Source organism: Sinocyclocheilus rhinocerous, unplaced genomic scaffold (genome assembly GCF_001515625.1).
Source record: "Sinocyclocheilus rhinocerous isolate Xijiao unplaced genomic scaffold, SAMN03320098_v1.1 scaffold256, whole genome shotgun sequence".
NCBI lineage: Eukaryota > Metazoa > Chordata > Actinopteri > Cypriniformes > Cyprinidae > Sinocyclocheilus > Sinocyclocheilus rhinocerous.
In genome coordinates, this window is record NW_015632036.1 from 963,030 (window position 1) to 980,270 (window position 17,241).

At 37.6% G+C, this 17,241-nt stretch overlaps 1 protein-coding gene across 1 annotated transcript in view; it reads left to right on the forward strand.

Annotated features, from left to right (window-relative positions):
- LOC107742135 (dnaJ homolog subfamily B member 6-like) overlaps positions 1–17,241 on the forward strand; it is a 32,559-nt gene that overhangs the window by 4,697 nt on the left and 10,621 nt on the right. Inside the window, exons 2-8 of the mRNA XM_016555038.1 lie at positions 4,025–4,145; positions 6,380–6,489; positions 7,103–7,156; positions 7,247–7,351; positions 13,664–13,792; positions 13,905–14,049; positions 14,274–14,344. Of these exons, the coding sequence (XP_016410524.1) occupies positions 4,081–4,145; positions 6,380–6,489; positions 7,103–7,156; positions 7,247–7,351; positions 13,664–13,792; positions 13,905–14,049; positions 14,274–14,344 (679 nt within the window). The 5' untranslated portion in view covers positions 4,025–4,080. The remainder of the gene's footprint in view (positions 1–4,024; positions 4,146–6,379; positions 6,490–7,102; positions 7,157–7,246; positions 7,352–13,663; positions 13,793–13,904; positions 14,050–14,273; positions 14,345–17,241) is intronic.

A 17,241-nucleotide genomic window follows, 5' to 3' on the forward strand; every position in this document is an offset into this window, starting at 1 on the left:
TTATTCACCACTTAAGTGTGCGCAAACACAAGGAATTTGTTGTGGTTTTACAGGAACATACATGCATACAAATAACTATATATATATGACACAAGATAGTTATAGAAGTTCACAGAACAGACTCAGCAACAGCTGAGAAAAACGGTTTCATCTGAGCATGTGGCACTTTAAGCATTATCGTATCGCATATCGAATATCGCATTATTTAATGAGTTATCGCACATCACATTTTTCTTCAATATCGCACAGCCCTAGTTCAATGTTTATTTTTTATTTCTTTGTCTGTGTGTGTGTGCCATTTGTACAGTAGGTGTTTTTACAGACTAAACATTGCCAAACATTGTTGTGAAATTTGAGCATGCTTTGGTCCTGCAGATATGATATAATCCTTCTGTGGTTAAGCTTCATGGTTTAAATATTAGCAATACCGTCATGTGTTTTTCAGTGCCTGGATGAGCCTTGATAACTATTATTTATCTCTTTTAGGAGTGCCATTAAACAATGGACTTATTCTTTTGAACAAATATAAGATTTTATCTTATATTCAGTTAAAGGAAAATAAATGCAAACAGAGCATTACATGACTGGGTTATTTTTTTATTGTACATATCAATTAAAATTAAGTTGTATTTTAAGACTGGAATACATTAGCCTACACAACTTTTGCCCCATAGGCATGGGCCAATTACCGGTTTCAAGGTATATCCCATGATTTGAAAATGTCATTTAATGACCTGTTGCCGTTCCTGGTGTATGCTGTTTTTCATGTCTCTGTCTAAGACTGAAAGTGTACGACCCCTCCCCATCCTGTTGGTGTGAGCAGTCAGTCATCTGTGTGTAGGATGGCCGAAGGATGTGAAACCCTGGACAACCGGCCGTTTTTTTGTTTTGTTTTTTCCAGCCGATCTCTGTTTTGGACTTGCACAAACTGAATTGCAATTATTTTCCAAAATGTCAAACTCTCATTCATGTGGAAATATTATGAAGTCTGTTAACGGCCGTTCTTCAGAAAAGTTTAGATGGTATTTTCTTTTCATCTCGTCTGTATATGTGTGTGTGTGTGTGTGTGTGTGTGTGTGTGTGTGTAGTGGTTTATATATCCTGGTGGGGACTTAAACCTGACTACACACAGACTCATGGGGACTCGTGTCACGGTGGGGACCTAAATTGTGGTCCCCACGGGTACAAAAGCTTATAAATCATACAGAATGAAGTTTTTTGAAAATCTAAAAATGCAGAAAGTTTCCTGTGAGGGGTAGGTTTAGGGGTAGGGTTGGTGTAGGGCAATAGAATATACGGTCTGTACAGTAGAAAAACCATTACGCCTATGGAGAGTCCCCACAAGGATAGCTGACCAGACTTGTGTGTGTGTGTATGTATGTGTGTATATATATATATATATATGATATCTCAAAACACACATTTTTGCAAGAGTAATGTTATTAAAAGATAAACTAAAATTAAATAACTAATTACAGATTTAGGTTCAATTAACATGCCAGTCTTTATTTTTCTTCTTTTTAGGGCAGCAGTAGCTCTAGCAGCAAATCAATCATCCACATCAAAAGCTGCAGGACAGCCCACAATTCAGGAAACATTTGAGAAACAAATCAAAGAAAAAAGAAACAAATACTACTGTTCTGTATGTTGCTTAAAAATAAAGCATAGGGCTGGGCAATATAGCTAAAAAATTTATCAACTATATAATGTTTCATATCGTTCGGTATCGATAATTATTGACTTTTTATAACCTTTTTTAAAACAAAGAGCAATAGAAAACCACTGTTTTTAAATGAACTCAATTTATTGAGACAAAGAACAAATAATTTTTTTTGTCAGTCAAACACAAAATAAAAATTAAACAAATATCTAATTTCTAATGTTTTATATGCAGATTAAATAGGTTAAAGGGGTCATATGATGCGATTTCAATTTTTCCTTTCTCTTTGGAGTGTTACAAGCTCTTGGTGCATAAAGAAGATCTGCAAAGTTGCAAAGACTAAAGTCAAATCCAAAGAGATATTCTTTATAAAAGTTAAGAGTCAACCACGCCTACCTAAAACGGCTCGTTCTAACACACCCCACATGTCTACGTCACGATGTGGAAAGATTTGCATAACGCCGCCCAAATGTTCACGCAAAGAAAGAAGGCGTAACTTTTATTCTCGCTGTAGTATTGTTGTTGCCGCCGCCGCCATGTCGTGAAACGCGTAAAAAGACAATATAAGTCATTATAATCCGTAATTATGTCCCCACTGGATGCACTGGCACGCCAATTTCTTGGACACCCCTATATCAATTGTGGATAATCAAATAGTCTCCTCTCTATAGAAAAGACACCGCTAAGAACAGTCTTCATGCTAAGAGTGCTCACCCAATGCCCTTAAAACGTGGTTTACCCTATAGCCAGTTTTTGAGACTCCATCATATTTGTTCTAAGAAAGAGGATTTTGAGGCTAAAGCCCAGAGCTTGTATATGGACTTTAAATCACGGGGTTATCCTAATAAGTGGCTTGACACTGCACTTGAGAAGGTTTCTAGCTTACAAAAACAGGAGGAAAGAAATTTGACTATGAATAAAAGAAACAAGAATTTTTCATGTATGTTTAAATCCACATACAGTCCACTAAATAATGACATTAAAACTATTATCAAGAGTCATTGGCACATTATCCAAAGTGATCCCCAGTTATTGAATGTATTTAGTGATCAACCACTCTTTGTCTCTTCCAGGAGCTCTAATTTGAGGGATAAGCTTGTTTATACTGACACCTACATCTCTTCTCCGACTACTCTTGTCGACGCCCAGGGTAATTTTCCATGTCACAAGTCAAGTCAAGTCAAGTCAAGTTTATTTGTACAGCGCTTTTCACGATACAAATCATTGCAAAGCAACTTTACAGCAAATTAAGTTTCTACAATATTTAGTGGTAGCTTATCAGTGGTGACTGTCAATTAATGTACATATGGCAGAAATGTACGGAAAAATCACGAACATTTTTTTACATCGTTATCCAAGAAGGTGTACCGTCGATAAATATTGATACCGTTTTATCGCCCAGGCCTAATAAAGCATATTGTTTTTTTTGTTTTTTTTTACCCAGACATTTACAAATAACACATTTTAGAGCTGTAACCACAATACAGTGATACTGTGAAACCATGATTTTTTGCTTAAGGTTATCATACCGTGAAAATCTCATACTGGCCCATGCCTAGTTTGAACTCTCATTCTGATGGTACCCATTCATTGCTCCATTGGTGAGCAAGTGATGTAATGATACATTTTTCCAAATCTGTAATAAACAAACTCATCTACATCTTGGACAGCATGAGAGTAAATATGTTTTGAGGAAATTTTTATTTTTGGGTGAACTATTGATCTATTGGGTGAACTTAGTTTATTACAGCTATTACATGGACAATGCAGAGGAAAGCCAGTGCTGTGCTATGATCACCTCTGGGCCTGTCCTGAAGGACACTGCAGATATAAATAACACCAATGAGATCCAGCTGGAAAGCTACTGGAATTGGCCATTTGGTCCCTGATTGTTTGGAAGCAGTTGACATTTTGTTCTTTGTGATAAGATGTTTTTCCGAGTTGACCGATTTTAATTATGCTTGTAGGTGTTAGGTGTAATAAATGGGTTATATACAGTAAATGTGAGAACATCTGTAAACTGCTTTGATAATGTTTTATTTATTTACTGTATTTGTCATGTTTGTATTTTATTGAGCTTGAGCCAGAAAAGGCTAGAGTATGTCAATAAGAAGATATTCAGTATACAGTACAATACAGTATAGGAAACTGAAACGTTATATGGATAAATACAATCATGAATCTGATAAATGCTTTTATGGATGAAAAGTTAAGTAGAACCATGCTTTCACACGACGAGTCAGTGTTTCGAGGTTGTCCGTCACAGTAGCCACCCACCCACATAGCTACCAAAACACACCCTCTGTTTGTTGTCCCTTCTTTCATGTCGTCTTCAACTAGATTTCTCACTCTTTTTCTTTCCAGGGCCACTGCTGAAAATTTATCCTCATCCAGAGGAGTGGAAACCCAAAACTTGAGCCATGGGGGATTATTACGAGATCCTGGGTGTGACGAAAAATGCATCCCATGACGATATAAAGAAAGCGTAAGTACTCCGTGTCCTGTCATGGGCATCTATTTTTACACACGGGACATAGTAGAGCAGTAATGATAACAGTGACTGTGCAGCACAGGGGTTAGTTGATACTGTCCATGTGAGAACTATTAATGTGTGTTTGTCTCAATTCCTCGCTTCTGATGTTCTCTATTTTAAAAAAAACAAAAAACATCAGCCCTCTATATTAATAACAAGGAATAAAGGGAATAGAGTGTGCGGATAGATGGGGAGCATACAGCTTTTAGTGGTGTTTAGACACATTGTGCCCCATGCCTTATCCATGCCTTATTATCTACTACCTCCCTGGAAAGGGTGTTTTGTCCTTTGTTTGCCAGGTAAGCAAACACCCATTGAATCCTGATTCTGTAGGTCACTGAATTTGCTGATGGTAAAGGGGGGAATTTCTAAAGCACAGAGCTATGGAGGGCAAACACTATTAAAAGATGTGCAAAGGACAAATCCCCTAGTGTATGGAGTATTTGGTTTATGCCATTGACCCAGCTGTGTTCTGCTGGCTGGGTGTGTATCGCTGACTCAGGCCTAGTGTGTAGAGATGCTGACCTGTTGTCACACCTACTGAAGTCGTATTGTGCAGCATGACCTGCATTGAAAGTAGTTGTTAAGAGGTGCATGACTTTGTAATGCAGTGATGTGTAAGCATCATAAATAAGGACCCTGGAGTACTTTACAATGAAAAATGAGTTTTTTTTAAACTCCTATGTATTGATTTACATACGTCTTAAAACTGTTATGTTTAACCCATAACAAAATCAATTTAAGTCCATACTATATGCGTGTAAAGTTGTTATTTTTACACTAAATAGCACTCTTGATAATTACGAAATGCCAAATTCCTTCATCAGATGTCAAACCTGTACTAAACTTGTGTATATATACCAAAACTGGCAAATGGAATGGGACAACTGTGTTAATAAGAAGTTAAATGAAGTCAACCCAATCCTGAATGAAAAGTTTTTGCAAATTTTCTTTTTGAGTGTAGACATGACCAGGCTCTTTACTAGGGCTGGGTATTGACACAAATTTCACGATTCAATTCGATTTCGATTAACAAGCTTGATTCGATTCAATTCTGATTCAATATAGATTATTTTGTATATATATCAGGTACAGTACATGGCAAAATTTTCTCAAGGAAAAAAATCTCTCAACTATAAAATATACATGATAGTCAGTTGGTACTACATTACTATAATATTGAAGATTAAAATGGACTGATTTGTATACAAACGCTTAAATTACACTCAAGGTTTTTATAATAATAATTATAATACTAACTTTACATTTACATAATTATATTTCTACTCCAATTCGTTTTTTGTAATATAAACATTTAATTTCATAAAAACTTAACGGATTTATTAAAGATAAATTAAATAGTGAAGAACAGTAAAAATTATAATGAATGTTATATGGTACATATATTTAGCGAAATGCTCCTCTAGAGTTCGTTTTTCTAGTTTATGGTCACCGAATATATTTTTTTCTGAGGTAAATAAATATGCCGTTACGTGACATGTTTACAAGCTGTTATATTGACATTGAAACACTGATTGAACGATAACATGAGACGGGATATGGATTTCGGTAAGTTGTACTCTTTCTTTTAACATCTTCGGATGCTCATTCATGTTTATTTTGTGCTGTAACTGCTATTAAAGCGGAGGAGACGAGCAGCCGCAGCTGCTTCTCTTGAACTGAGACGCTGTAGCAATCTGTCACCACATTAAACTGCGCCAAAACTGCATTTACTGTTTGAATATTGTAATAAAATGGACAGAATTTGAAACGTGACTTTATTTAATATCAATAGTAACAAAGCACAAAACTTATTGCGATTTATATGTCTGCACATTTATGGTCAAAGCATATACCTTGGGTCTTGTGACTGGTCACTATTTCATAAAAGAAATTAAATCTCATCCCAAAAATATTTAATGGTTTTAATATTTAACTGCATTTCTAGGCCTGTCACGATAACAACTTTTTGTTGTGCGATATATTGCCCTATAAATAATTGCGATAAGTGATATTATTGTCATTTTAAAGACCATTTTATGCCACTGAATATATAATCATAATAATATAATCACAGCATAATAATGCATATAAACTGGATTTTATTTAATGAACCTCTTTTGTGTTGTCCTTTCAACCTTAAGTAGTCTTGTTTTAATAAGGGTTTGGGTTTGTGTGTTTTACAGGTACAGAAAAAAAGCATTAAAGTGGCATCCAGATAAAAACCCAAACAACAAAGAACAAGCTGAAAAAATGTTCAAAGAGATCTCTGAGGCATATGAAGTCCTGTCAGATGGTATATTATGTTTTATTTTAGTTATTTTTTTAAATATGGTTCCATGTAATTTTTGAGAATTAATATATTTTAAAATACAACACTAACTTATTATATTAAAGAATTGTTATGGAATGAATGTGAGATATTCACTTTATACTGGTAAAAACAGCATAAAGCATAAACAACTGTACCCAGAATGAGCTGTGATAGTCTTATAAGGCTGTCAGTAATTGAAATGTTTGATTCATGAATGTTTTAAACTTGTTGAGGCATGGCGCCTGTTCTCAGAATAGGATGGCATTTGGCGCAAATATCAGTCGCACTGTGGATTTACAAGCCAAAATTTCTTTTCAAAAATGGCCAGTTACATTTGTCCCTCCTAGAGTGGTTTTAGTAGTAACGATCAACTTAACACATGTTATATAAACTATAGTTTTGGCACAGAACAGCACCCTTTACTGGCTCAGATGTTGTCCTCAGTATGAGGTTGTCTGTTTTTTTTGTTTTGTTATTTTTTTGTTAAAAGCTACAAATATTAGGTGAAGGTGTGGTGGGAGGAGTGTGTAATTAATATAAAACATTATTCTGTGTCTGATTTGAATGAAACTAAAAGCAGCATTCTTTCATACAGAAAACAAACGGAGACCGTATGATAGATATGGTAAAGAAGGCCTATCTCGTAGAGGTAGGTAAAGTTATTCCTGATTTCTTATATTTTGACATTTACCTGTTTTTGAAAATGTGGTTTTCCTCTAATTATTACTTGTTGGAAAAGGAGGCCATTATGACGAGGATTTCATGGGCGGATTCACATTCCGAAATCCAGACGATGTCTTCAGGGAATTCTTTGGAGGCCGAGATCCTTTTGCAGATTTCTTTGGTAGGTGCATGTGTAATTTATATTGAATAAATGACAAAAATACACATGGAATAGAAAGAGGACGTGTAGAATTTTTTTATAGCAAAACCACGTTTAACCTGCATCATTTCAGAATAAAGTGGTTCTTGTCAGTGAAAACAGCAGTATTAAAAATTAGAACAAAATTCCCAAAGAGAGGAAATGAAGGTCATTTAATCTCTCACAGTGTCCCTGTGACAGTAATGATGTGGCTTGAGTTATAATTAGGTAATTAGGTTTTGCATGAAATTATTGGAGCTTGGGTTCATTTGATGATTAGCTTTCTGTTAATCTACCATAACTATATTGTTCACTAAAAATGTGCTCTTAACTTGGGTGTGTATTATGGGAAAATTTTTCTCACATTACCGAAAGGGCTGTTTTATATTTTATATGTCTGTACACATAAATACAATAATTTCACACCTGAGCGTGAGGCCCATTTTGGAAAGGAGGTTTAGTGGAAACTGAGTATGTTAACTCTGAAATGAGGGAAGCTCTGGGTTTTCGGTTTCAGAACGGGTGTGATCTCAAACCCGAGAAAGCGGGGTAAGTCGAGCCCGTTTCTGAAAGCGAGGTAACTTATACCATGGTAACTTACTCTGTGAACTTAACCTTGTCAGGAGCAGGTTTTCTTCAGTAATTCCAGAGTTACTTTCAGTCTCCTCCCCCTTTTTAAAGCAGAAACAGTGTTACAATACCTCATTCATTCAGTACATTCATTCATTGCACACATTTTACGAATAATTTATTTATTGTTTTTTTTCTAAGATGAATATGCAAGATGATATATATAACTCCTTAACCGGTAACTGAAAATACACAAGAATGAGGTTAAATCATGTAGTTCTACATGAATTCTACAGAATCAAACCCTGGTATTTACTGAACATCACTGAACTTCCTCCTGGAATTCTCCACTGGCCTTCCAGTGTTCATGCTCAGGGCCATCTCTTCTGCATCTGTCAGAGGTGGTGGTGCAGGTCCTCCCCTTTTGTGAGCCTTTGCCTTCTTTTTGTTGGCTGAGTAGATATCAAATGGTAATTTCATTATTGTGTGAAAACAGCATTAGATCTATGTGGAAAAAGCTGCTGCTCATTAAATGGACACTGAATGATATTTAGTTATTTAAAGGGGTCATATGATGTGATTTCAAGTTTTCTTTTCTCTTTGGAGTGTTTCAAGCTGTTCGTGCATAGATAAGATCCCAAAAGTTGCAAAGACTAAAGTCTCAAACCCAAAGAGATATTCTTTATAAAAGTTAAGACTCGCCCACTCCCTCCTAAAACGCCTCATTTAAAAACACCCCCACATGTCTACGTCACTGTGTGGGAAGATTTGCATAACACCGCCCAAATGTTCACGCAAATAAATTAGGCGTAACTTTTATTCTCGCTGTAGTATTGTTGCCGCCGCCGCCATGTTGTGGAGACGCTGTATGTTTCGTTGCGAAAACGAAAATACTTTGTTTGGCCTTCCAAAAGAGGACAGAGCACACCTTTCTTTTCAGAATGATGAGCTTTGTAAAAATCGACGCGTTTCAGAAAGGTGGGGCATAGAAGAGAAACAATGTACAGTATGTGGAAAATAATGTTTTTTGAACATTAAACCGCATAAACACATTTCATTACACAAAATACACAAAATAATGTTCTTTTTTAGCAACATCATATGACCCCTTTAATATGTCAAATGTCAAATGAACATTAGGTTCAGTAACTTGCCCTTCTGCCAGTTTTCACCTCTGATATTATAACAGTGATTAAAAATTAAACTTACGCATTGATTTGAGCAGCAATTTTCATGCCAACTCTCTCACCACTGCAGATGTATTGTTAAAAAAAATATATATATTTTTCAAAAAAATATATGCTCTGTCTCTGTATGCTTGCAGTAGCACTTCCAGTTTTACTGGGGAAAAGTATGTGGATCTCTTTTTTTTCAGGTGCTGTTGCAGATTCATAATATCAGAGCACCATTGCTCATGGCTTTTTATAGTCATGGTGCATGTGCTTAACTCGGAGTTGGATGAACAAACTCAAATCAGCTGTTCTTAAACCGAAAACTGAGTGTTGTTGAAATGATCATAGATAAGACATTAGACATCTGTTAAACACTAAAGTGCTACCCCATGCCCACTGACTCTAACTGCTGGGAGCAAATGGCTGGGCGGCATGTGTGTAAAATATACAGGCACTCTAAATATGGCGAGGGCGCTCAGACCAGCAAGTGGGACGAGAAGAGACCATGCATCATCCACTAGGAATGTTCTCAGAAATAGCTTCCGAATAAAAGAGCAGCAAGAGAAAGGGAATGGCTAATAGCTCTAGGCCGCTATGAGAGAGAAAATGAGTGTATGTGTTCAACATGTATGTGTGCAAATATATGTTTATCTGTGAGAAATATGTCAATGTACTGAGAATTTTCAAATTGGAATGTTTCAGGAGGTCCATCCTTGATGATAGAAGATCATTGGTGTTTATTTGTGTTTATGTAGCCATGACAAGGTTGGGGGTGGGTTAGAATAACTGTGTGTGTTTGTGTGCGTGCATATGAAGATATCAGGCGTGGTTCTGCTTGCCAGATCAAACTGCTTAAAGGAGATGGGGAAAAGTTCATATGAAGGTGCTGAGTGCCTGAAAATGGAGAAGCATTGATCTAGACTTGTTTCAGCAGGCATAAATTGCAACACTGCTCCCAAAATTGAGGATGAATAAAAATAGACCTTTGCAGCCCCCATCAACCAGTATTTCCATGAACGGAGAAGAAAAAAATAAAAAATGGAAATTTAATAAAAGCTCGAAACCGAATACTTGTGGGTTTGATCTCCGCATGAAAGGACCAGTGAGACATGAGCAATGCACGTAGCTCCAGGGAGATTCTCCCCCTTATAACACCTGTATTGTAAGTCACTTCGGATAGAAGCATTTACTCTTAAGACTTAATAATTGTTTGACAGCCACCGTATATTTACAACTTTCTTTAGACAAATTAACAAATTGTCACAATGCATCATACATTTATCAGCTCTCAGGTGTGTTTCAGCTTAGTTGTAATACATGGTATAGTAATTAATTACCTTTATTTAAAAGGGCATAGGCAATCTGGTTTTTCATGAGATGGTAATCTAGCTCTCTTGAAACACAGTTTCCTTACTCTGAGTGGCAGAAGGCCAGAGTTGGTCAATAGATGGTATTTTGTGTCTAAAACAAGCAGATAGATCAAACGGGTGACCTTTTTTAGCCAAGCCAGTGGTTTTCAACCTTTTTGACTCAAAAAGCCCCTTATTGTCCAACACAACATTCAAAGGCCTCCCATATTAGCTATGATGTTTCCTATGGTATTTCTGCTGTAATTATGACATCATCACAGGTAGTGCTCGTAATACAAAGTTTCAGACATTGTTCAGATTAGTACAAGTACTAGACCGGGGGGATTAAGGAAAGAGAAAGCGAAAGTTTTTTTTTTTTTCTAGGATGTAGTCAAATGCTAACAACAAAAGAGATGAGTTTTCAGCTGTTGGTTGAAATTTTTCAGGGATTCAGCATTCCGGATGGGGGTGGGAAGATCATTACACCAGCCTGGAATGGTGAATGAAAGGCGTCACTCATTTGTAGATCTCAGGCTTCTGGAGGGGATGTAGATACGTAAGAGTGAGTGGAAGATGGAGGGTGCTGAGCCTGTGGCTGTTCTATATGCAAGCATCAATGTCTTGAACTTGATGCGAGCTGCAACCGTGCTCGTAATACAAAGTTTCAGACATTGTTCAGATTAGTACAAGTACTAGACCGGGGGGATTAAGGAAAGAGAAAGCGAAAGTTTTTTTTTTCTTTCTAGGATGTAGTCAAATGCTAACAACAAAAGAGATGAGTTTTCAGCTGTTGGTTGAACATTTTCAGGGATTCAGCATTCCGGATGGGTGTGGGAAGATCATTACACCAGCCTGGAATGGTGAATGAAAGGCGTCACTCATTTGTAGATCTCAGGCTTCTGGAGGGGATGTAGATACGTAAGAGTGAGTGGAAGTAGGAGGGTGCTGAGCCTGTGGCTGTTCTATATGCAAGCATCAATGTCTTGAACTTGATGCGAGCTGCAACCGGTAGCCAGTGCAGGGAGATAAAGAGAGGTGTGATGTGGGCCCTTTTGGGTTCGTTGAAGATCAGTTGTGCTGCTGCATTCTGAATCATTTGAAGAGGTTTGATTGTGCATGATGGAAGTCCAGCCAGAAGAGCTTTGCAGTAGTCCAGCCTAGAAATGTCAAGGGCCTGGACAAGAAGTTGTGCAGCAAGCTTCGTTAGGAAGGGCCTGTTCTTTCTGATGTTTTGCAATGTAAACCTGCAAGATAGAGTGGTTTTTGAAATGTGGTCTTTGAAAGTCAGCTGGTCATCAAAGATTACTCCAAGATTTCTGACCGAACTTGATGGGGTAATTGTTGATGAACCTAGCTGGATGGTGAAATCATGCTGTAGAGTCGGATAGGCAGGGAAGATGAGAAGCTCAGTCTTTGCCAGGTTGAGTTGTAGGTGATGTTCTTTCATCCATGCCGAGATGTCCGCCAGGCAGCCTGAGATCTTACAGCTCCCGTTTGATCATCTGGTTGAAATGAGAGATAGAGCTGTGTGTCATCAGCATAGCAATGGTAGGAGAAATCATGTGCCTGTATGATGGATTCCAGTGATGTAGTGTATATGGAGAAGAGGGAGGGGTCCAAGAACTGATCCCTGAGGAACCCCAGTGACCAGTTGATGTGCTTTGGATACCTCCCCTCCCCAGGCCACCCTGAAAGACCTACCTGTGAGATAGGTAGAGAGAGAGAGATAGATGCCTAGTGAGGAGAGGGTGGACAGGAGGATCTGATGATTCACAATGTCAAAAGCGGCAGATATATCGACCAGAATGAGAACTGATTTGGAATCAGCTTTCGCAATCCGCAAGGCTTCAGTGACTGACAGTAATGCAGTCTCAGTTGAATGGCCACTTCTGAAACCTGACCGGTTAACATCCAGCTGGTTATTCTATGAAAGAAATGATACCTGGTTAAAAACAACTCGTTCAAGTGTTTTCGCTATGAATGGAAGGATAGAGACAAGTCTGTAGCTATTTACAAGTGAAGTGTTTAATGTAGATTTTTTGAGCAGTGGGGTTACCCTAGCTTGCTAGAATGCGGTGGGGAAAATGCCTGTGAGAAGAGATGTGTTGATGTTATGTGTGAGTGCTGGTAAGAGTGTAGGAGAGATTGCTTGGAGAAGGTGTGAGGGGATTGGGTCTAGAGGCCAGGTTGTAGGATGGCTGGAGAGGAGAAGTTTTGATACTTCTGCCTCAGTGAGGGGACAGAAGTAGGAGAGGGGAATTTTAGTTGTTGATGTGGTTGGTTTGAGTTCCTGTGTGTGTGGAGCTGCGAACTGACTGCTGATGGTTTTAGTCTGAGAAGAATGTGGCAAAATCATCTGCTGTTAAAGAGGTGGTGGAGAGGGACAGAGGAGAGAATTGAATGTTTTGAACAGATTACGGGTGTCCAAAGCGCTGTTGATTTTGTTGTGGAAATATAAAGATTTGGCAGTATGGACTTCAGCAGAGAAAGATGAAATCAAAGACTGATACATACTCCGGTCTGACAGATCTTTCGGTTTACGCCATTTTCTCTCTGATGCTCTGAGTTTGGACCGATGTTCACAAAGAACATCAGATAACCAGGGTTTAGAAGGGGTAGCACATGCTGGCCGGGAGGAGAGAGGACATATTGTCTAGACAAGAAGTTAAAGTGGAGCATAGTGTCAGTTGCTGCATTCACATCCAGAGATGAGAAATGGGTGGGTGAGGGAAGAGAGGAAGACACTACAGAGGAAAAATGGGAGGGTGAAAGGGAGCGTTGGTTTTGCCTAAAAGTAAACGGTAGAGGGGTTGGTGGCACACAAATGTTATAAAGAAATGATCAGAGATGTGTTGGGGTTTTACCAAAATGTTGTCTGTAATACGATTGCGTGTGTAAATTGTCAAGCTGGTTGCTTGATTTGTGAGTGCTTGTGGTGGTAAGCTGTGTTTGTCCGTTAATGTCAGGAATTTATTTTTGTTACACTTTTTGTCCTGTTTTTAATGGCAGATTTCAGAAAAGTATTTTTTCCCCTCACTGTGTCCATATTTAGATGCTGTAAATGGTTTCTTTAGTTCTGTAATACAATATTATGCTGTTGGTAAATGGTTCAGGTTGTTACATGGTTCAATTGTTATTGTAACCTCTTACACATACAGCTATGCCATTGTTTTTCACTAAGCTCTTTATTTCTTTTGATTTAGCTGATGACCCCTTTGAAGATTTCTTTGGTGGTGGGCGGCGTCATAGGGGTGTGAGCAGGAGCAGAACGACAGGTTCATTCTTTCCTGGATTTTCTCCATTTGGTTCCCCCTTTTCTGGGTTTGACACAGGTATGTTAATCTGTGTGTAGCCAGTGAAAATTACAAGAAGTCCTTCTGGGTATGACTGGTATACTTGTGTATTTGAACATCATCATCGTCATCGTCATCATCATTTCTGTAGGTTTCACCTCGTTTGGCCCAATGGGTGGGGGTGGCTTCACCTCATTGTCCTCCTCCTCATTTGGTGGTGGTGGTGGAATGGGTAACTTCCGCTCTGTCTCTACATCCACCAAATTCATCAGTGGAAAGAGGATCACCACCAAACGGTACCAAAGAACATTCTGTAATTGCTTCTGTTTAAATAGTGATTCACAACTTCAAGCATATTACGCAATACCATTTTTGCATAAAGTTGTTTTGTCCCACTATACATATATGTGCAAATTGCTCATAAACTGATGCTTATTGACTTAAGCCTTTACTACTGTCTATGGTAATAATTGTACAGTTAATGTCAACTCACTCTAAGCTAACTTTTGTGTCATTACAGTATTGTAGAGAATGGTCAAGAGAGAGTGGAGGTAGAGGAGGACGGTCAGCTCAAATCTCTCACAGTCAATGGTAAGGAGCAGCTTCTCCGACTGGACAACAAGTGATCTCTGAACTCTGCAGAAGAACATTCAAAACATTTAAACCCAAACATTCCTAACCAACATTCCTAACCAGGCTGATGGCAAACAAAACACCTGCTCTCCACTAGTCAGCAAACCAAGAGTAGGTCACATGTGACGCATCCATGCGATGTGAGCTTTTAGGTGGTGCTCTTGCCCTCTGTGCAGTGAATCGCAGACGTAAACAGGGTGAACTATCATTCCAATATAAGTGTTTTTTCCATTATTGTTATTATATATAAATATATATAATTTTTTTTTTTTTTTGAGGGCAGGGGGCATTTATTCCTCCCAAAAACGGGAAACCTCAGTATGAACAAGAGTAATTCATTCTTTTCTGCCAGCTGATGGCTGTTCTGTCATCCACAAGCGCTCATTGCCTGATCGAAACTGGAGCTTAACAGGTTGTATCTGCGTTCTGCTGTAGAGCCGTTCAAATGTTGAAGTCTTAACCGCTCCACTTTAAAATATTTAATATGACTTAAACCAATGTTAGTAGCCACCATTTGTTTATAATATTAAGTTGTTGATTAAATAGTTTATCATTTAGCTTCACACCTAACTGTTGTATAACCTGAGACCTTTCCATTATTAAGAAGAAATATTGTGTGACTTTATATGCTGGACATTTTGTTCTTTGTAAGACAAAAGGCAAATATGGACAAAGTTTCAGGTTCAATAAATCTCACTTTCACCTATTTGGAATGTTGCACACAGTTTCTTTGCGGTGTTTTTTTAGAAAACAAACTTAACACTTAATTTGTGTGTAGGTGTGTCTTTTTGCTTGGCTGATGTATGTCTCATCCCAGCACTTACAAAAATTAAAATGAGTAAAACATTGCATTTCAATCTGCTGTTACATCACCTTATTGTTTCCACTAGCCTCTAAAATATCCACACATGCATGTGCACATACTTCAGTGGTTTTATTTGGTTTGTTCTGCATTGCTGATTTCAGGACACAAAGACAAGATTTCACCCTGATTAACTGCAAATATATATAAAGATCACTTGCTCCTGCAGTCTTGGACAGCCATGATGTGATAAGCTCAAAACCTCAGCAGATGTTCATTCATCTAAACCTTGTGCTTTTCATATTGATGTGCATCGCTTCAATAATCCTCAAGATTGTGAACACAGAAGCTAGCATTAACCCATAATGAATGAATTATATATATATACAGTGGGTACGGAAAGTATTCAGACCCCCTTAAATTTTTCACTCTTTGTTATATTGCAGCCATTTGCTAAAACTTAAAAGATGTAATAAATACAAACCTCACTATTTTAAATAAAGCTAATGATTCTTCTGAAATGTAATTACAGTGAAACGTACTTGTGAGGGCCTCACTAATATAATGAAATATTAGGAAATTTTACATGTCCTCTCTAGTGTATGAGTGTGTGTGTGTGTGTGGTGATTTTTATGCCTTCATTAAGGTAAGTCAAAGGTGTGCTGAACATGAGCAGATATTAATTTCTGCAAAACCTGCATCAAAATACAAAGGAAAGGTTTCTTTTGTATTTTGATGTAATTTATCTGTAGAATTACATTCAAAATCAGAAAATAAGATAAAATAATTTTCCCTAAACTAATGAATATTAAAAGATAATACTACCATTTAAAGAATTGAGGTCATTAATGTTTTTAAAATTTTTCAAAAGAAGTCTTATGGTTAGTACAGTAAAACAGTAATATTGTTAATTATTATTGCGTTCCTATTAAAATTTGTTTTGAAATCTAATTTATTCTTGTGATGGCAAAGCTGAATTTTCAGCAGCAATACAGTCTTCAATGTCACATTATCCTTGAAAAATCATTCTAATATGTTGATGTTGGGGTTGGGGGGATTTAGCCAAAACTTTTGGACGGTAGCCTATTTTTGCTTATTGACCACATTTTTGGTGAGGGCGTTTTCCGACAGGAAGCAGATTCATATCGTGAATAAAGAATAGAATATAAGAATAGAAGTAGAAAGCTGTGCAGAGTTGTATTTGTTGTCCACTGGCGCCTCCTGTCGTCTAAATGTTACACAAACACCCTCTTCCATTTCCAGTCAGTCTTGCCTTGTCCTTTACCGTTAGTAATAGCAAAATAGACTTGACATTTGCTAATGATGAATGTCCTTTGAAGGGCTGTTAACCTTTTCTGGAACGGTGTAATTTCCACCGCGTATTGTCCACTGAAACGCAAAGGTAGTGTCTAATAACATTACAGCGCTAGAGGGCGCCATTTCTTCAGGGTCTTGGATGTAATCAGCAGTAATTATAAACTAAGCTGTGCAGAGTTGTATTTGTTGTCCACTGGCGCCTCCTGTCGTCTAAATGTTACACAAACACCCTCTTCCATTTCCAGTCAGTCTTGCCTTGTCCTTTACCGTTAGTAATAGCAAAATAGACTTGACATTTGCTAATGATGAATGTCCTTTGAAGGGCTGTTAACCTTTTCTGGAACGGTGTAATTTCCACCGCGTATTGTCCACTGAAACGCAAAGGTAGTGTCTAATAACATTACAGCGCTAGAGGGCGCCATTTCTTCAGTGATATCAAAACATTTTTGGTGTGCAATATGTCTTGTTTACAACAGGTTTAGAAAGATGAATTTAACAAAACTTTTTGTAACACAAATGACTTAATTTTTTTTAAGAACATTATCAAATAACTATTATAAAATTGATGGTTCCTGTCCTCAATGCTGCATGTCAAGCATAACGCCCTTTAGCTGTGAACATGTTTACAATAGGCTATTTTGTACCTTATTGCTTAAATATATCACAAAGAGTTTGTGACACCAAATGTAATATGTACATTTTGAAATGATGATTTTTCAAAGCCAGCCCAGTAAGA